The 21338-nt window shown below is 38.8% G+C and overlaps 2 protein-coding genes across 2 annotated transcripts; both read right to left on the bottom strand.

Moving 5' to 3' along the window:
• Positions 1-103: 103 nt before the first annotated feature.
• LOC144530193 (guanine nucleotide-binding protein G(o) subunit alpha-like) lies at positions 104-8228 on the bottom strand. Its single transcript, XM_078269667.1, has 10 exons — positions 8184-8228; positions 7595-7730; positions 7401-7492; positions 7195-7287; positions 6734-6894; positions 4868-4996; positions 2282-2411; positions 2089-2160; positions 549-636; positions 104-357 (listed from the first exon to the last, which is right to left on the bottom strand). The coding sequence occupies exons 1-10, from the start codon at positions 8226-8228 to the stop codon at positions 167-169; spliced, it is 1137 nt and encodes a 378-aa protein (XP_078125793.1). The 3' UTR covers positions 104-166.
• Positions 8229-9396: 1168 nt separating this feature from the next.
• On the bottom strand, positions 9397-19843 carry LOC144529889 (ethanolamine-phosphate cytidylyltransferase-like). Its single transcript, XM_078269243.1, has 13 exons — positions 19513-19843; positions 14488-14576; positions 13790-13951; positions 13552-13622; positions 13370-13450; positions 12778-12819; positions 12062-12194; positions 11751-11833; positions 11574-11651; positions 11393-11458; positions 11237-11302; positions 11031-11119; positions 9397-10845 (listed from the first exon to the last, which is right to left on the bottom strand). The coding sequence occupies exons 1-13, from the start codon at positions 19641-19643 to the stop codon at positions 10731-10733; spliced, it is 1206 nt and encodes a 401-aa protein (XP_078125369.1). The 5' UTR covers positions 19644-19843; the 3' UTR covers positions 9397-10730.
• Positions 19844-21338: the final 1495 nt, after the last annotated feature.

The raw sequence follows: 21338 nt of genomic DNA, 5'->3' as shown, positions 1-21338 counted from the left end.
CAAACATATCAATAAATATTTTATTTAAAAAGGTTTAAAATGAATGGGTAAAGTGCAGCCTTATGTTAACATTAGCTACTTAAATACATGATTTGCACACAGGAAAACTGAAATAAAAATTCCAGAATAAATAAACAGACTCATCTTACAGCCTTCAGGTGACTTTTTACAGCAGCTGGACAGCTTCTAGGTTCTCCTTCATAACCTGATCTATGACCATGTGAAAGACCACCTGTACGTTCGTGGTGTCTGTGGCCGTGGTGAAGTGGTGGTACACTAGCTTGTCAGGACTGCTGTTACATGAGGAGAACATGGCAGTTATGTGGTGGGCTGCAGCGTCAACGTCAACATCTGCGCCTGAATGAGGTCAAAGGAAGAAACATGCCAAATCTTGAAACATCCGACTGAGTTCAGTAAAGTGACGGGTCGGTGTAACTATAAAGCCCAAACTACATGCACACTGGGGTAGTCTAATTCATAAAATAATGATAAAAAAAAAAAAAAATAATAATAATAAATAAAAAAAAAGGCATTCCTCTGCAACATACCTTTGTAACTAGAAAGGTACAATCTCAAGTGTCTTCCAGAGTGTAGGATCTTGTCCCGGAAAAGGTCAGTTTTGTTCATAAATAGAATCTGTACGAGAGAGCGAGATGGCATCAGAATTGTGAATTTAAAAAAAAAGGGACAATATTCAAATTTTCCAGTTGATGCCTTTCAGTGCAGTTTCTCACAACAGAACTCATGTCTAAAATGAGACATTCACAACATTTAAGTATCTGTACAAACAAAACTCTGTAGTCCCATCTACCTGAGGCCCAATACTGTTAGTGGCATTATTTTTTTTTTTTAAATCACCATTTGCATTGTAACATCAGTAGTAGTATTGTGAAATGTTTCAGAAACATTACATATTGAAGTCTGAAACACAGAATGTGTTCCATTTTGTAGTTCTAGAATATGGCTTCTCCAGTGTCTTGAGTGAACCATAATGGTCAGCATCTCCATTAAAGATCAGACACATCACATGATAGGCAGAAATCTGAGTTTGCATCTCCAATCAATATGCACTTCTACCACCTCTATAGTAGGGCTGAACAATTTTTGAAAATAATCTAATTGCAAGTTTTTTCAAAAATATTGCGATTCAATATGCGATTATTTTTTTAAGCTCTGCCTTCTGTATTATTCAATAAAGACAAGCAATAAATCAATGTATAGTATGAATACAAGATTATATTCTCTTATTTTTATCCTGTTACATTTTATATTCTAGTTAGTAAATAAAAACCATTTAGATTTGCCTAAAAGCTTTGTCCTGTGTTTTATCATAATCAACTAAGTAAGGCAAAATCACAATTATTCAATGATCGTGACGTTACAAGTAAAAAGTATGGGTACCGGCGATACTAGCCCTGTATTTACTTGGCCCACCCCTACTCTGCAGGTGCAGACTGATTTGCTCTTGCGATTAGGAAATCGCATCTTAACATATCGCAAATGCAATTAATCGTTCAGCCCTACTCTATAGACTTCGTATTCTGCCAATAGAAAATCAATTGACTGCCCAGCATTTAAAATATAATTAACATTTTAAAAGATGATGCAAGAGGAAATGGCCATAAGATAACCCTTGCCCCTTAATGCCTCAAGTTAATCAAGTGCAAATATAAAAGCTAGTGTCCAACAAGTGAGTTATTCATGACGATGCAAATAGCCCCACCACCTCACAATATGAAATAAATCATTCAAACTAATTACACCGAATGTGAAACAATGCTCGCAGCCAACTTAAACAGAAATCACCTGCCCTACATCTCAATTAAACTTTGTATGCTAATTATGTATGTCAGACACAATCATAGCCAGTTTGTCCCCCGTCTGCTTGGCATGAATGATTACCAAAAGTTCCACTCAGTGCTTTAGTCACCTCCACACATTTAGACAAGCTTTTAAAAACAGATATGGCAGACAGTCTGTGCATAAAACAGAAGAGGCCATGAAAACAAAGCTCTAAAAATATACTTATTGTATTCTAAGCATTCATCTTTAAGAAAGCCATCTAAAAGTAAGTGCAAATAAACTTACCAGTGAGGTGCCACTAAAGACTGTGTTGGTGCAGATGGATGTAAAAAGTTCAAGACTTTCCTGCAGCCGATTCTAATAAAAAGGAAAATATGGAAAAAGGAAAGTAGAGAAGCCGAGACAAAACATGGTGTCTATATTTTGCAAGAAAATAATTAGATCACATTGAATTCATGCGATTACAATTAAAACATACCCCTGAGGCTTCGTCCGTCTGTGTCAAATCATAGCTGCTCAGGGACACGACATACAACACAGCCTGAATACAGTCAAAGCAGCTGAGCCACTTCCTCCTCACACTCTGCTGGCCCCCGACATCATACAACCTGTAAATAAAACAAATCAATTAATGCTTTATTTATCCAAGAGTAGCTTCCAACTGATCACATCAACAGTATGTGCAAGAAGAGCGAAAAATGTGCAATTGAGCATGATCTTCTCCATGTTTATAGCTTGAATTACTCTAATCAATCTATAAAGACATGATGTTCTGCCACTGGAGAGCTTGTGGTGCTAAACTCTTCAGGGACTGGTCACATGAGAGTCAGTTCATTACAAATATTTAAAAACTTATTCTTAGGGAATAAGGCAATATCCTTGATATTAAATAATACCCATTTTAAATAGTGGGGCAATCCATGTCAAAATATGAACTGGCACTGACTAAGTGAAGTCGAGGGTCTTGGTGACACAGGTAATGAGCGCCCATTTGGGCCTGACAGTCTCCAGGTGCATGATTGCAGTACTCCTGTCAAAGGGAATAAAGCGTTTATCCCCTGGGTCAGGAGTCAGTTTTAACAAGCTGGGGGACAATAAGCCATAACTGTGGCATTTGACAGCAGTAGTTTATGTGCTGCAGAAGGGAGAAAAGAAAAAAAACCACTTGTGACTGGCTTGACTGCAACGAGGCTTTCATGGTTTTTCAGATTTAGTGGAAGAGCATAATAAGATCTGTAAACTGATACAGCTAGCAAGAGCTGAGGAAATAACGCCATTGAATTAGCCATTTAGTGGAATTAGCCCAAGACTAAAACAGAATGCATAAGGGCAGTGTGTAATACTATTTACATGGTCTTAACTATTGCAGTTTGGCTGGTTTATTCTGTGGTATCTAAATGGAAATCTCCTCAACCAATTTGAACCACCTTCAAACTACGATTGTATTCAACACTAAAGTGAAAAGACATAGGACCACTACAGCAAACAAAAACAATTTTACAACTTGATTCCTTCATAGATTACGATGCAAATATTTGTGCAGTTTCATCTTTAAACATTAGCAAAGGAGATTACAAATTCTTACAGTTCACTACAATTTGTTTTTTCCAAATGTCTGAGCATCTGGAATATAATTTGATAAATTCGTTAATGAAATGTTTCCTGATGAAAAAAAACGTTTTGTAAAATATTGTCAGAACTAACTTTTCCCAAAGTGAAGCATTTTAATTCAGTTCCAACCTTGAACTGACCGTATAAGCAATATTAATGAAGCCCCGGTCTATATGGATTCTATTTCTTATGACTCACACTGAACACCATCACAGCAAAAAGGGATAGAGAGGAATCACGAAAAGGTTGACTAGGAGGGTGGGGTTTTAATGTTTACGGACGCTTCCTCCATATTTGTGTCATTATTCATGGAATAACCAGGCGAAGAGAAGCCATCAATATTTCATGTCTGAGTCATACCCAGGCAGCCGCCTCCCTCAGCTCAGAAAAGTTCAGCTTTCGTCAGGGACCCTTTGGGAGTGGTGAGGCGGAGTCCCCAGAGGCTCAAAAACAGCTTTCTAGGAAAGCTGCATGTTCAAGAGTGTACAGTATAACAACTGCATGAACAGCAACTGATGGAATCCAAAAGTCCTCAAAGACCCATAGCTTAGGCTTTGTTTGTTTAACCGATTGATTAGAATTCCCTTCACCCTTAGTCACCAGCAGTCTCAGTAAAAATCAATTTACTGAGTTGTAATTTGGGTTTGTAGAACTTCACCACAGCCAACATTTAGTCAAATGTGTTTGTGTTGTTGAAGTTAAAATATTGTGCTTCAGACAGGCGATCGATAGATCTCCCTCTCCCCAATAGCAATTATAATGAAAAGATGGAAATGCACATTAAAAAGCTGAGAAACTACCTTTTAACAACTCCAAAGACATCTTATTTACATGCTGAACCTTGTGAACAAGCAAGCTAATCATCAACACATTCAAATGACACCATTACACTCATAACGCATGCATCTCTTCAGGCACAAGACTCCTACAGTCTCTTTAAATGTATATGTAATTTTTTTTTTTTTAATGTGTGCAGTGTATGTGTGTAACTGCATGCTTGTGTTGAACTGCATGTGTACATGTGGTTTTAGTATCTGCTCCATTTGTACATATTTCAGTGAGTGTGCATGCATGCAATGTATCCCCTAGTTGCATTAAATGTTGCTTTCAGGTTCAATATCAAGATTTCTTAATTATATTTGGTAAGGTGTTTCAAGGGAATATGACTAACACTTCACCGTGCCATAACACATCTATAGCGTAAATTCCAGAGTTCAATTGTCCCTTTAAAATGAAATATTGTGTTAACAACCGTGCATATTCAGTAACATAATTACCCCTCTTACAATAAGCGTATAATATGATGCTTGCAGTGAGCCCAGTGCAAACAGTTAAAGTATTTACCTTTATAAACTCAATACACATTATGTTGGCATGTTATCTGTGTGCGGCACTACAGTACATCATGTTCCAACCACTGCTGAATTTACGCTTCAAGTTTAATAAGTCATACCGAAAGATCATTTCATTAAGTTGAAACTGTGTCTCAATGATTCCACAGGTCCTCACTCTGACTCTCAGAACATCCATCACAGTGGGAGCGTATTTGGGAGCGATGATTCTACTTATGTTCTCAAAGAAACTGGAGAGGGAATAAAAAGTAAAGAAATATCACTTAGTGATCAGAAACATTTCAAATAATTTAAACTTTTGTCAGACAGGTTTCCTTCCAATATAAGGTCAAGGCATTTTAATTGAAGCTGTTCCAGTACATGCCGTTTTAGGCTTTGTGTTATTTTATTATTTTTTAAGAGCAGTAAAACTTCTCAGTGGCACAAACAAGTTTGTTTCACTCGGGCCACTACTCTACACCCTGTTACCAGTTTATTTAACACAACAACGGAAAATCCACCTTCACTTTATATCAAAGACTATAAGCACCCACCAACCCTGGTCACAATACTACATTTTGTGTCGATTGTGATGAAGCACATTTCTCAGAATGCCTCTAAAGAAAAAGCAGATGGACTTTCGTTTGAGAAAAACTGAGCCCCACCTAGCATTGCACTCTAGTTGATTGTGCAGCATTATAAACACTACTAACTGATGCTAGTGTTTAACAGTGCTGGCATGAATTCCCTTGTGTAGGACAGTGGTGGCCTAAAGGTTGGAGAAGCGAGCTTGTGACTGACAGGATAGATCTGGGTGGGGAAGTGAAAGAGCAGCGCTTGTTCCTCCCTCATTACCACAACTGAGGTGCCCTTGACCAAAAAAAACTCTGCTCCACTGGAGCTGCTCAGTGGCCAGCAGATCAGACTGTGGTTGTACTGGCCAGCTTCCATGTTTGAATGTGTTAACTGTAAGTGTGATAGGGTGTCGTTGCAAATGAGAATTTGTTCTCAATCAACTTACCTGGATAATTAAAGGTTAACTAAAAATGTTGCATTATATATAGGTTTACATTTGTATTTAAAAAGAGGATTATGTTTTAACTTTAACAAGATTTGTAATGTGTCAGGGGGTGATTTGTTTAAACAATCACTTTATGGTTGCATGAAGAGAGAAACAATAATGCCATCTAGCAAAATGTATTCCACACTTCAGTTAATGAGCCACACTTGAGCTGATGATGCAATACACACACTCAACAAATGATCTATGCAGAGTGGTGCGTCAGAATTTCATGACACTGTGCAGGCTGCTTTTTTTTGTTGGTGAACAATTGAAAGGGCACAATTGCTCAAGGACAGCGATTGGAAAAAACAGCTATGCCCACATACATATAAAATGTCCCACAAAAGATGCTGGGTAAAACACACTGGCTGTATTCCAATAATTTCCGTTTCATAATAATCTGACAATATACAGTGAGATGTATTGTGGTTAAAAAAAATAAAAAATAAATACTGTTGATTAAAATGTCTCGATTGGGACATAGCTCCAGTGCATCTTGATTATAATACAGGTAAGGGTGCTATTTAAATACTATCAAAGTGTCAAAACTCAACACTGGCCAATCAGAGCAGACTAGGCTTTTTAGCGAGTAGGCTTTAAAAGAGACAGGTGCTTAAACAGATCATTTCAGACAGAGGGTGAATACAGACAGGCAGTATGGGAAATAGTGTTTAACATTAAAGCACATAAACATGTACTATTAAAAACCCAAAATATAAGCATGAAGCTGAAAATGAGCAGTGTTCCCAAATAAGCCATCCATTTCCTGAAGACAAGTTTTTCTCAGCACTTGCTTTACTGTTGCTCTGTATTTACAAGATGTGATGACACGCTTCTAACTGGGCAATTTCCCTTGACATTTGCACCATCAGTCATAATTGGGTGGAATTGTGCAATGTAGATAACTTTAGGTAATTCTACTCACTAGAGTGCAGAGTCATTGAGCTCAAACTCGTAACCTCTGGCTGCAGCTGCTCGCACCCCTTGGTCGGCCCAAAGCGCACAGATTGCATGAGCCACGAAAGGAAGCAGCTCCTGGTCGTCCCCCAAACACTGACTGCAGGACAGGATGGAGCGGGCGTGCATCTGCAGTAAATGGGACAAAATATCATCAGAACACAAACTATATATACACAAAGTCAATGTTTTGTTTTCTCCCACAAAATTAAAAGTAACACTCTACCTGAAGATACAAATGGACCAATATGTCTTGCAACATCAGAACTTGTCAATATAGATGATTGATAGAGATTGATTATTATACGCGTGTCATATACAGACGAAGACTGACATCTAGTGTGACAAAGAGGGGCTGCAATGAAAAGTGGGCTACCACAGAGCAGATTTGATTTAACTTTATTTAAAAATGGTATAATCTCTCCTCACCTTGTTCTTCTTGTTAGCAAGATTAATCCTCAGCATCCCCATTCCTTGAAGAACAAACTTCATGGAGGTCAGCAGGTTGTCTAGTACTGCAGGCTACAGAGGGAATGTCAGTCAACCTTTTGTCCCATGACTGATGTACAGAAAGTTGTTTTCGACTCAGTTCAGGGCGTTTAACAATGCTTCATTTGCTTGCTGCTGTCCAATACCTTAAAATGTATGAGCTCCTGTTTGGAGAAGCCGTGACTGTGGATTATCTTAATCTGTTTGATCAGGGTGCTCTTTCCACTCTCTGCAGCTCCTGACACACACAAACCAAAGACATGCTTCCACTTAAAAATAGCAAAACTTCACTGAAACCTGATAAACTACCTTCATGTAATAAATGCATTTAAAAACTTACCAAGCATGAGGATTTTTACCACATTCATCTCTGCCCGGGCATGGTCACAAAGGTCTTGCTCTATTTTAGAGCTCTGGAGTTTAGCCTTTTTACCCTCGTCTGTGATATCCTGGTGAAGGCACATTCCCGTGCAGATCTGAGCAAGAATTTAGCTTTCACATGGATGCTTTGGGACTAAAACACTGACTGCAAAAACTATAGTAATAACACTTCATAAACAATTGAGGATGTGTTTTAGTAAATGGTTAAAACATACAAAACTGACTAGAATGCATTGGCAATTACATTTCTCAAACATTAAACATTTTAAAAGTTAATTATACTAAATCTTTGTGACATTACATGTAAACAGTCACAAAACTCAAATGAAGAAATAAGTTGCAAATACTTTAACTGACTGAATAGCAACCTGAAACATTATTCCATTGACCTAAATCTATTTAGACTTCAAGACGACAAAATCTTGCATATTTTGCAGCTTTGTTGACCAAGACTTAACGAGGATGCGCCGCTCGCACTTATATAGTTATAGTTTTACAACAAACATTAGCATTTTCAAATGAGTTGGACAATTTAATGCATGTTCTACCTGCAGTGGGGCTGACAGTAGGCTTATACCAAGACAGCAAAACATCACTCTGCTTTCGCTCTGCACACCGGTGTCGTTTGATTCACAGCTTGAACTGCTAACAGTTAGCAAGAAGAGTTAGCAACAAACGAAAGAGTTAATTAGCTTAATTGGGCGCACGTGTGAACCCGGATTTGCTTTCTTGACAGCTTGCTTCAGAGAGAAACAAGAAAAACGTATTTATTTATTTTTTTTCAAATGAGCACAACTTCACTTAATTAAATAAATTAGAAATCTTACTCAGCACATGCAGTTGAATCTATCAATATTTACAAAAAATGTAACTTTTTCCATGATGGATATTTTGAATCGGAGTATCTAGTCATGCTTAGCTGCTTTCAGTGGTACAATGAAACGAAGCACATTTACTGAAGTAGGCCTACTGTATAATTTTGAGGCATTTTTTTCTTCTTCCATTGTATACTTTATACTTCTACTCCACTGCATTAAAGAGAGAAATCTGACATCTTACCAGTTACTTTTAAAAAACGTTATACTTAGGCCTACATCAGTTTAAACATGCGTTGTTATAGATTTAACTACCCAACAGTATAACACGTTTATAAATTACTCTACCGTTGACAACATTAAAATGCTGCTTACATGTAATGAATTAAATGTTAACGAATCAGTGTTAATATTCCAATAATATATAAGATAGATGATAAATGTTACGCTGATTGGGGCCACCTGGCATAATACATACTTTTACTCATTTTGAACGCAGTCACAGGACACAGGAGTCACTTGACACAGGGTTGCCAAATATTCACACTGACTGAATGACTACGTTCTGGGCCATATAACTTCATTCTTCCATGTAAACAGATTTTTAAATTAGGTCAATATGCCCTTTTTCTCTCTTTTTGAAAAAGCTTACAGATCTTTGCTGGGTACCAATCTGCTACTAAAATAATCTACTCTTAATCGCCTGACATTTAACAAACTCTCTGTGTGACTCATTCATATGTTGAAAAATTCAGATCTTTTTTTTCTGATCAAAGGTCATTTCTGTGTCCCAAACATGACTTTAACCTTTCATTGTGTGACTAAAGCACAGCCTGCTCATTTACCTCAATTACTGAGGAATTAAATAAGACATTGCAATCCTCCTAACCCCTGCCATTTTCTGTTTTAGGGGAAATAAGATGACAAATAGCCTTTCTGATTAAAATGTTATTATTATCAGCAATAGTATACTGTGGTCCAATCAGTTTCTACAGTGTTTGTCAACTGGGAGTTGTCAATAACATATACATTATAGCCTACACTGAATACATTCCAACTTGACATACAGACATATTATTATGCTTTTTTTAAAACATTAAATGATCTATACAGTAGTTAATGGAGAGGAGGTGAGTAAAATATATATTTACAAAAAAAATATTGAATCCCATTTGACAGAGACAGACGCTTCATTTTTAAGGGTTCAGTGACAGTAAAAGGTCTATTTCATTATCAAGTCAACAACACTGAGCATCTGTCATTGTTCTATAGTTAAGCTTAAAAGCAGTCTGTTAAAGCTCTGTAGTGTTCTTTATATTAGGATAAACCTTAAAGGAGTGTTGGTTTAAAAAACAAAAATACAATTGCACTCAAAATGCCAGGCGTGCAGGTCTTGACAGTGTGCATTTTTTTTTAGTTAAAACCCTGCTCTAGTAAAACAAAACTGTTCTTTTTGAGAAGTCAGTGCAGTCTGGAGTAAGGCCTGATATGTACACGAGGTCCCGAAAGAGTTTCAACACCTTTACACATCCAAACAATTCAAGTTGCATGCAGAGAAGCAGGGGGATTTCTTACTTCTCTAATGGTTTTAGCATCCTCCAGAGAGCCTGTAATCACTTTATGATACATTACATACAGTATATACATGGATAGATCAGTTGTGGGGCGACATCTATTGCTGGGAAGACAGCACCAACAACCCCATGGAAATGACTAATCAAATCATTTCCTTGTTACAGTTTAATGCCTGACCGACATCTCAGGTCCCCACACTCGCTAAGATAATAGTCAACAAATCTATATTTTTGAAGGCAACAAAAATAAATACTTCAGGAATTAAAAATATCCAAAGACAGAAAATAGCCATTTGAAGACATAATGATATCTCCCTTGTCTGTATGTATGATTGTTGACTGATTATTTGCATAATGCTGAATATGTTAATACCCCCCCACACACACACACACATACACACACACACACTGTATAGCTGATGATCCCACAGCAGACACACACTCACTCACGCACGCACGCACGCACACACACACACACACACACACACACACACACACACAGAGTATACCTGATGATCCCACAGCAGACTATACCGCCCTGGCTTTAAATGGGCTGCTCTAAGCACTGCTGTCACTAGCCAGGTTCGTGTGTGGAGGGTGTCATAACACATATAAAAGGGTTGATTTTACTGTACATGAGTTTAGAATAATTGGGCTTGTCAGTGTTATGTTGACACTAAGTCGATGGTGCTTCTTTAGGGCCTTCCTACAGCACAGCCTGGGCTCTTTCTTTAGTCTTTTCCTCCTCTTGTCGCTTCATGGCCTGGATCACAGCAATCTCGTTGGCCTCTTTCTTCTGGTTCCTTGCTTCAAATAGCAACCTGAATCAAAACACCGAAATTATATATAATAAGTCTCAATCTTATATATTACTTATTACAGTAGCACACAAACTATGTCCCATGTATTTATCTTAAAATGTTTTGCCCAGTGGATATAATTGTCTATTTATGCCCCCAAGCCTTTGTGAATTTTTCTAAAAGTTGACAGGCCCCTTTTTTTTAACCTGTTTTTGATTATCCTCTGCACAATGGCATCTGTAGTGAGGCTGTTGACACTGTCAACGGTACGCAGGATTCCTTCCCTTCTCGGCTCCTGGATATGAAGAAAACATGTTGAATGGATGTGATATGTCATCTCTGTGCATAACTGTATTTCATGGAGGTGTTTTTTAAAAATAAAAGCGGTATGTGACAGTGTTTAGAGTCTTACAGCATAAGGGTCGGATCCATCCTTGTCAGGATATATTTCTGTCTTTCCATGGCATACAAGATCCACCTGTGGATAAATAGATGTGCTATTTCAATCAATAATTGCAGAGAACATTATTGTCTAGTGGTGAGAGATAACTCTATGGCCTGTATGTACCTTAAAATGGTCCAGTAAATCTTTTGTGACAGCAAAGGGTGCACCAATCACTACTTCTGACACATACTGTGAAAAAAGCAACACAACTAAATCAGAAATCAATCACCCACAATGAATTGCAGATAAAGAAGATGTACTTGCAATGCACTGTGTTGATGGTGGAAGAAGAAGAAGAACCTACTCGACAAGCCAGGACGCTGAGCGTTCTCTCGTGGACATTCATGATGGGGTAGTTTTTCCCTTTGTAGCGGTTCACCTCCTAAAAAATATGAACAAAGAGAAAAAATAAAATGTCACAACTCCTTTCGGGGAAGCAGTGAATGTTTTACACAATTGAAAAAGAACCAAGGAGACTCACCTGATCAAAGTGCAACCCCACTATAATGTATGGCTTTTCTGCGAGCTTATGCACTGCTTCCAGGAAGTCCACATGGCCAATGTCTGATAGGAGACTAGTCAAGGGTGACTAAACATTTTAGAAAAGCAGACTGTTTTTTTTATAACAACAGTACACAAAATTATCAATTAACACCATTCTGACAGTGACACAACTGCTTTTTTATAAACGACAGATACAGAAACATCTCAGTTTACTAAAGTGTACATGCTTTTTGATTCGAAGGTTTTATTGTTGTTAGCAATATTTTTAGTGAGGTACTAAAATGATACGGAAGAGGTCAAAGGCTCCTGCCACATAGATGATGGTGTCTCCGGGTTGAGGCTCCTGGCCTGAAGCAAACTGGATGATCTTCTGTGAAGTCTGCAGGAACTGAGACACCCCCGTCCAGGGACTGTGGCCCTTCTGACCATGTGAGCCCCGTAATCAAGAAACAGGCACAATGAGTACAAACAGACCGTAGCGATCAGTATCATCACAGGAGTATCAGAATGCTGGATCATCACCACCACCTAGTGGTCTGAGTAGTAATGTCATCTCTTAAATGCTCAATAGCTCACTTGCTGTCCCACAAATCCCCAGCGCATTTATTAAACCCTCTCCAAATTCACAGCACTGCTGTGCCAGTCGCAAATGTTCTAATGTGAAGAGACTCTCTAAAGCTTTCACACTATTCAAATCCCCAGCATGTTAACTCTGAGTTAGGTTCACTATCCCGGAACAGAAGTGGCATTCACTGCTTACTGGCACAGCCTGCAACTTGATTATAAAGTGGGTCCACAGTAAAGGCCTTTGTTTAATAATGGTTGACATCTGGCCCACATAGCAACTTTAACTACTTGAATGACATAAGAAGCGGAAGCTAAAGAGCCAAGCATTTGGTTTTAAAGATATGCTAATTAAGAGTTTGGTAGTAAACTGAGGATTTGATATTAACTAGGTGATGACCAAAGCATTAAAATAATCTGTAAATATGTTTGGTACCTACCTTTCCAAAGTTGTCTGTGTGCTGCTGATAGTCTGAACTATCCTAGAGAGAAGAGAGGTTTGAATTAGGCATGTGCTGCATACTGAGGGCATATACTACTAATAATAACCTTTATTTATAGAGCACTTCAAAATCCACGTTACAAAATGATTCACAACTTGGCCGCAGAATAAAACAGACATCAAGTCATGAAATGATCACCTTTTATTTGGTGTATAAAAACCAATACAGTGTCAGACTTTTTTTCAAGGAAACAAAAGAAAGTTCAAAGGAAGTTCAAACTCAAGTAAAATCAGGAAAGGCTTTTCGATAAAAGTATGTTTTCAGAAGGGCCCTAAAGAAGACCACTGACTCAGGCAACCTGATTTCCTCGGGCAGATCATTCCAGAGCCTCGGGCCCTGCAAACGCTCTGTCCCCTTTAGTTTTCAGCTAGGCCTCTGGCCCAGACAAAAGACCTCTGCCCGAAGATCTCAAAGTCGAACCGGGACGTACGATAAGAGGTCAGGGATATAGGCGCTGCACAGTGGCAGTGAGATAAAGGCGTGTAAAACGGTCTTGTTGTCTTTATAGAAAGACTAAGGCTGTACTTACAATGTTGCTGTGATGTGCTTTGGTCATCAGTAGCATTCTGCCAACCAGATCTGTGGTTGAAACTCCCTGGGTTCTCTTACACTCCCTGGAACAGCATAATACACAATTTAACAAGTTAAGAAAAACATACACAACATATTATCCAGACTGTTATTATCTTCTGCATTTTTCAAAAAGGAAACTTGCCTGTACCGCCCTGACTTCTTCACCTCCTCATATGTGTCTTTCCCATCCACTGTTAGTGTTATATCATCTGAAACAACATCATAGATGACATACTGCTTGCAGAAATCAACAGAGCCTGTTATATCAACTAAAAATCAGTGATCCAGCATTATACTTGGAACTGACCAACATTGTTTATGGCTATGAATCTATTTGTGTGTCTAAATGAGGACAGGAGGTAGTGATATACTGTACCTCCGTGCACACAGAAGTCACAGTTGTACTTGTCGAGGGTCTGGAGGGTGGTGACATAAGGTGCTCCTTCCACAACTTCATCCACCCATTTTATGGCCCGCACCATTTTATATCTTTCTGCCTGAGTGAAAACTGGCGGACCCTTGTGCTTCGCAATCTCACCTTGAAAACAAAACATGTACACGATACTGTTGTTGATACACACAAATAAACTGAGATTAATAGAACAGAGAGACAGAAATTTCCATCTGATAAGCAGTTTTTATAGTGACCGAACGCAGCTGCGCCTTCGTCCTTAAGATACGTTATTGTCACTTCAGCAGAGAGAAAGATTGCTGATATCTGTGCTGGCCATAACTATGAAGTCATTCTTGGATATCTTAATGTCAGAATGCTCCAGTGTGCCATAGACCGGTGAGACCATAGACATATGTCTATGGGTGAGATGTAATCGCTGAATCGCTGCACTACTGTCACAACAACCCCTGTACAGGGCACAGCTAGTGTCTGCCTGCTGATAGGACTTAAGAAGATAAACAGAAGCTTCAGGTGCCATGGCTCCCCAGACTCATCAGCTCCAGGCTGAATCATGCACGGTAAAGAAAGGAGGAGTTGAGGATGACCAAAGTTATGTACAGATGAGCTAGGCCTTAAAGAGAGGTGTAGGTGGACACTAAGTCAATGTTTCTGAGCCTTACTATCTGTGTGTACTCCAACGATGAGGTAATCTCCCATGGCCTTGGCCTGTCGCAGCTGGTTGGAGTGGCCATAATGGACCATGTCATAGCTGGGAGGATAAGAAGATAACAAATGACATAAAAGTTGCATTATCGTAGGGAGGTACAGGAGCAGTATGAAATGATTGTTTTTAAAACTATTGGTTGGAAAAGCAAACAAAAGAAAAGGATATCTTGAATTATAGTCATAATGTTTGGCAGCCAATCAAAATTAAAACACGTCCGGAACTCTTCTCCAGTGCACCATGCTTTATTCCCGACGATGGCAAGATTGTCGCAAACAACATAAAGCATGGCGTATTGGATTAGAGTTGCCGTGATTTAATTTTTAAGCTCACGCTGTTCTCAGAGTTAGAATCTGCAGCCCCTCTTCAACACTCAGATGTCTAAGTGTTTTAAACGCACCAACAAGGTGTTTTCGCAACTTGCAGTAACTTTAACCAAAAAGAGAGAGTTGATTAAAACCCTGTGATATAAATAAAAAGCAATGACAAACTGGAGTGTAGGAGATCAATAGATGTTTAGTTCATGGGCTGAAGCATGCATAACCACTGATATTTCTGATATTGTCGACCCCACCAATGTATTTCACGCACTTCATGTGATCTGTTAGATATGTTATCAAAGTCTAAACATAAAAAGTCAACAGCACAGTGTGTTTCTTCCTCCCAATTTACTCCACCCAGGCTTTGATACCATCTGTTGATAATTAGATTAGCACAGATTGGAGACTGAGGTTGTAACATGGTAATCTAGCATGGTAATAGAGAACAGATGGGCATTAGCCTTCCATCACTATTACTACCGCCAACAGCTGACATCAGTCTGATCATTTTTCTTTCTGGTCTACTTGGAGCATGATATTGTCTAATATGCACACAAAAAAAAGAAGAACGTGACTGCAGGTGCCACTGAAGATGCATTAAGTTTATTAGACTCTGATCACTGTTACAGTAGCTACTATAACCATCAGCAATTTCGTGACAGCAATAACCTGGAGAATCACAATAATGACAACATAACTGATGGCTGAAGTGAAAAAAAAGCATTCAAATTGGCATCTGTATCCTCTTTAGTTCATTAAATTACATGTCAGCGCTCTCATGGGTCAGGTGCAAAATAGCACTATGAATAGCATCCTCAAAAATCAATAAGAAAACAGATGAATGCTGCCCTAACTATAGTTTGTGCACAGCCACAACAGTAACAGAATCCTATGTTGTTTTCAGCCCCCAGGCTCTGCTAATGAAAGATAGCATCTGTGCCTTGCTGTGGTGTCACTATAGACAGCCTGGCTGAAAACAGCCTGGACTGCACTTGAGTTTTATTCTAACACAAAAATAACAATTAGCAGACTGTAGGGGATTTTTTTATGTGATTCAGATGTATCCACTATACTTCAACAAAATGTGAGAACCACAATAAGAGGCTTGTTGTCGAGGAATCAAATTTTTTCCGTGTGAGTCTTGTGCTGTTAATCTGTTGAATTAGGATCCATGTGTGCAGGCTCTGAGGTGATAGTGGAGGGCCGGAACAGAAGAATGTAGTAAGGGGGAGCATTTGGAGGTGATGAATAGGAAAGCAAACTCAGAGTTACATAAGACCAGGAGGCTCTTTTGGGGGGTGTTATACTACCTAGATGCCCAACACGTGTTACTGTATTCCTGTTGTATTTTTTAGCAGGGATGGATCATGACAAGGGGATGATGAAATATTGATTAGTGTAACCTGTTAGCAGACACCCAAACAGCACCTACGCTACTCAAGAACAAAACCATCTGTGGACACAGTGATAGAATACAATGGGATATGTGGAGGAAATACCAGTTAGGGGAGCACAAAACTTATAATCTTGACATTTTGGTTTTCCTTTAATTCAAAATATAAAATACCTGGAGACATAGTGTTCAGGATATGACTAGTCTAATATAAGGCTGAAATGAATAAGTAACACACTATTACTTCACTGAGGCTTTAAATAGCACATTTATAGTCTAGTATGGCTTAACTACCTTAGTGGAAACACAGTGGAAGAGGACTTTACACTCTTCCTTGATGATGCTTCACTGACAACTGATCTTTAACCCCTGTCACCTCTTTTTAGGTTGACAAATAAGCGCCTTTGTGAAGCAAAAAAGGGGCTGGGTAAGAAGTCTCAACAGATGAAGTGACTGTGCTCTTTCCTTGGAATTTTCCAGATGTCAGTAAGAGCGTGTTGGCGTCCAGTAGGGCTTCAGAAACAATGTGTTCAGTGAAGGGCGTCAGGCACGGCTGCACGAGCCACAGTGGCCGTAGCAGGTGTGGGCTGGAGGGGTTAGAGGGGGTTAATGACATGAGCTCTGTTGACATTGGCTCTCTTTGCATGCTCACCCCACCGGTTAATATTCTGGCATCCCAAATATTCTGAAACATTCCATCAAACCATAGATAGGCAGCCACACCTAAATCACAGGAATTCTACAAGAGAAAGCCACAATAATTCTGGCCTTACTACACAGAATTTCAAAACATGTATTTTTCCTGTGTAATATGGAGCCAGGCTCTGTCCACCAAGGTTTGGTGTTTCTCCCAGAGGAGGCATCTTAAAGGGTCAGTTCTCGGGCTGCAGCTAATGTTTCATAATCGATTAATAGTTTTGTGTATAACGAAAGAGAATAGTGAAAACTGTATATTAGAATTTCAAACAGCTAATGGTGACATATTCAAATAGCTTGTTCTATTCAGCCAACGGTCCGAAAAACAAAGATAGTCAGTTAGCAATTACATATGGCAACAAAAAACAACTAACCCCCCTTATATTTGAGAAGCCAGAACCAGTGAATAATGTCTCAAACGATTAATCATTTGTCAAAATAGTTGGTAATACATTTTCAGTTCTCCCAAATTCTAGAGATATATACAGCTGAAAATTCTGCTGCCAACTCAATACAATAGGGGTGAAAAGATTTTTTGTTTTCAGCAATGTCCCGTCAAAGCCCTCACTGTCAACACCTTTCATTATTTTCTGCCTTCAGCGGAAAATACTTCCTAATGAAAACTGTTTACACTAAAGTGTGTGGACAGTGTTTCTGGATAGAAAGGTTGTTGCTGAGTTTTTCAAATATCGGGATAAACTACAAACAAAATTCCATTTTACGTCCACTGTTTTGGGGCAAAAGTTTAAAAAAACGACACATTTTCCTGCATGGTTAGATACCAGTATGTCTAATGGAAAAATACTGTATTCTTTTCTAGTTTAGGTGAACTAACCCTTTAAAACGGGAGGGGAGCCCTCTAAAAAGTGCAAAGGTGAGGTGACTGAAATAACAGACTGAGCACAATACATGTAGGCTACCTGAGCTGACACTAAAACCTTTTCCTTCCACCTCCAGTCCATTAAACCTGTTCAGTGTCAATCATTAGGCCTGTCTGCCATGTGAAGTGGCCAACAATCAAGTGTGGCTGTCATTTTATAAACAAGGAGAACATTGCTGCTGTTATGGGTCGGAAGAAATGTTTTAGTTGGACACTGAATTTTACAATAAAGTTTGAAATATATTGGTGATATATTAGTCAAAAAGTATCATATGAGCTGGAGGAGCAGAGTGAACAAAGCTTGACTTAGTTTTTTAGCCTTTGTTGTACATGTTTGCAGTTTTGCAAACTGATGGGAACACAAGTGCTAATGTTCCCTGCTTAGGGTTGCTTTTCCCACAGCTGTACACATTAAGCACCTGTAGTGCATTAAAGACCGTGCCTGGCGCTATCTGAGCACCTTGCTCAACTTTAATACAATCGCTCATTATTCCATTACACCATGCTGAAAGAAGACACCTTGTTTTGTCATGGTGGCATCATGAAAGTAATCCCAAGAAAAGTCAAACTAAGTATGTTCAGAGTGGCCTTCTAACCAAGTGGTCTGAGATACATAATGTGTAATTGCAATGTTCCGGTTTTGAAAAAAAATGTATGTGTGCATCAACATTCTGTGATGTTTAAAACAATCTTAATACATCTTTTCACAGCAGACATTTTGACTGTTCATAGTAGGAGAAGCATAGGTGTATAACATTAATGATGGCTCTATATTCAGTTGTCCCAGTAACAGAGAACCAGCATGCACAATACCTGGACCCTGACACTAAGTCATCTATGTATTGCATGCTGTAAATATGGTATAACAAATCCTAATTATAAAAAAATGATATGGTCACACACATTTACCAGTAATTAAAACAACTGTTTTATTTAGCGGCCACATCCAATGATTTTTGGCCGATTTTATGTGAAACTACACATACATTCAACATTTAGCCATATGCCTTTAATGGTATCTTAATTGTATGACTGCTAATTCTATAAAAAAAAAAAAAGAGTTGTTTCGTAGCTACTTACAATACATTGCAATACACTAATTTGGCAGACAATTTTATCCAAATCATGTACAATAATGTGTCATTGCCAGTATACACTCTACAAATTATAGAGTGTGGTCTAGACCTACTCTATCTGTAAAGTGTCTCGAAATAAAATTGAATTGAATTGAATTGAATACCAGTAAACTACAGAGTATACTTAGGGCTGGCCATAGTTAGGACTTAGGAGGCTCCCTCTACATGACAGTAATGATGTGCGGTGTTATGAGAGATATCCTGATGTTATTATGTAATAATGTGTCCACTGAGGAGGAAAATTGAGACTAGGATGTCCCAGTAATAATAATAGGGTAAAAGTAAAGTAATGCAAGTCCTGAATTACGGTGGTTTGTGTCTGGCCATTGCAGCTCTCATGGTAGAATACGTAAACGAGAATATTCAATTAAAAGTTTAGTGTTTACTGACATCTCTGGAGAATGAAGCAGTAGCCCTGAGAGCTGTAACCTGCAGCAGGCCTGTCCCGCTGGTGGCATACAGGCTGACACATTCATTCAAACGGGCTTGATGCAAACGATAAGAACAATGTTGTAGCATCATCATCACACCGTTAATCATCCGGTAGGTTACTCACCAGCCATCGCACCACACCCGGATTCTTCGCCTCCTCTTCTCGGGACTGCAAGATGCAGTGCCTGGGGTCGTCCCTGCGTCTTTCCCGGCTGCTGTGTTCACTTGGTGGTGGTGATGTCCGTTCTTGATCATTTTTTATTTTATTTTTTAAATCTGGTGACAGATCACTTAAAGTGCAACTGTAGCTTCAGAGCGACTTCCTCCAGTTCAGATGGTGAACGGTGGCAGTTGTGAGTCGCTTTTCAGTGCAGGACAGCCGGTTTGTGTGTCAGCAGCAGTAGCAGCAGCTCCAGCAGCTCCAGCGGCAGCAGTGCGATGCGCCAACGCCTCCTTCATCGGCGACGCAACGACGCACAACACGCTACACGTCAAGTCGGCCAAAGAAAGCAGCTACACCACGACGGGAAGGAAGCACTGTTCATAAAACTCCTCGAAACGTAGCGTTGCAGTTGTTGATTTTATTTTGAAAAGACCAAAGATGTGATGGTTGTTCAGTATGGAAGACTTGACACAGGTTGAATCGTACGATGAAGTGCGGGTGCACGCGCAGCCGACATGTTACATAATAGCGGCGTTTTCCACTATCATGTGACAATATCTGGATTCCCACAGAAATAGCAGCTATCTGCCAAAGCTGTCTTTGATGACGTGCCAGTTTGTGGTCTGTACGTTCACTTCAATTTTCTGCAAGTTATCCTTCTAAAATAACAACCATAACAAAGATAAGATATTTCCTTTTATTTATTATAAGTATGTAAACATGCTTAGCTAATGAGTAGCCTAGGCCTATTGGAGACATTCTCCCTTTGTGCTTCTGGAAAAAGCATACAAAATAATGATATGATGAAATACGATGACAAAGATAAAATACAACAAAACAAAGGTTATAGGTTAAAGAACTACTAACTGCTAACACATATGTATTATTATGTATTAATTTAGCATAAAAAAATATCAAATATCTATTAAAATAGTATTGCAAATGTGTTGCAACTATCGAGATCACAGCCAAGAACAACATATTTCTACACCAGGAATTCTGGGCTCTGGAGACTCCCAGAGTCCATGGCACTCTGCCATTTAAATTATCATGACTTTTTTTCTTTTTTTTTTGAGAAAGGCTTCATAGTTTTACAAATAGTATGATATTGTTTAAATATATAGCCTAATAGTTTATAGATTACTTTATAATCTAACAAATCTATAACGCTCAATATGCAAATATATACATGTCTTATATATTTCTTATACATTTCTCTTGTGTTGTTCTTTCACATAACTAAGACTATAGAGGTGTAAAAAATAAGCTAAGTCACATTTTTTTTCCAAGAGACATACACTATACACAGGGAGTCCCCCAGCACACCCATGGTCCACAATATAATCTCTATCTTTTAAGGGGTTTTTGACTGAAAAAAGATTGAGAACCTCTGCTCCACACTGACTTATTTCCATGTAGGCTATCTAAATTTACATCTACAGTTAAGCAATAGCTCACGACAGACCGTGATATGTTGTGATATATAATAACACAAACAAACTAACCAATCGAGACAGCAGTAGAATAGCAACTCACGTTTTCTGCTAGGTAAAATTGCTGTTTTTGTCAGTGGAGTATTTAAGTATTAAAATTAAAACATATATTCTAGATATAGCGTACTTAAGATACTTAGCCGATATTCAACCAGCTCTGTAGGGTGTGTGCAGATGAACGGCTGCCCTCGGTGGCACCAGCTATCAGTTTGTTAGTCTACGTTTTTTTCTCAGACTTGGAGTGATACTTTGTGATTTATATCGTTATTACCTACATCACAGCTATGAACCAGA

This window comes from Sander vitreus, chromosome 15 (assembly GCF_031162955.1).
Source record: "Sander vitreus isolate 19-12246 chromosome 15, sanVit1, whole genome shotgun sequence".
NCBI lineage: Eukaryota > Metazoa > Chordata > Actinopteri > Perciformes > Percidae > Sander > Sander vitreus.
The sequence above is the reverse complement of the archived record's forward strand: the minus strand, read 5'-3'. Positions and strand labels throughout refer to the sequence as shown.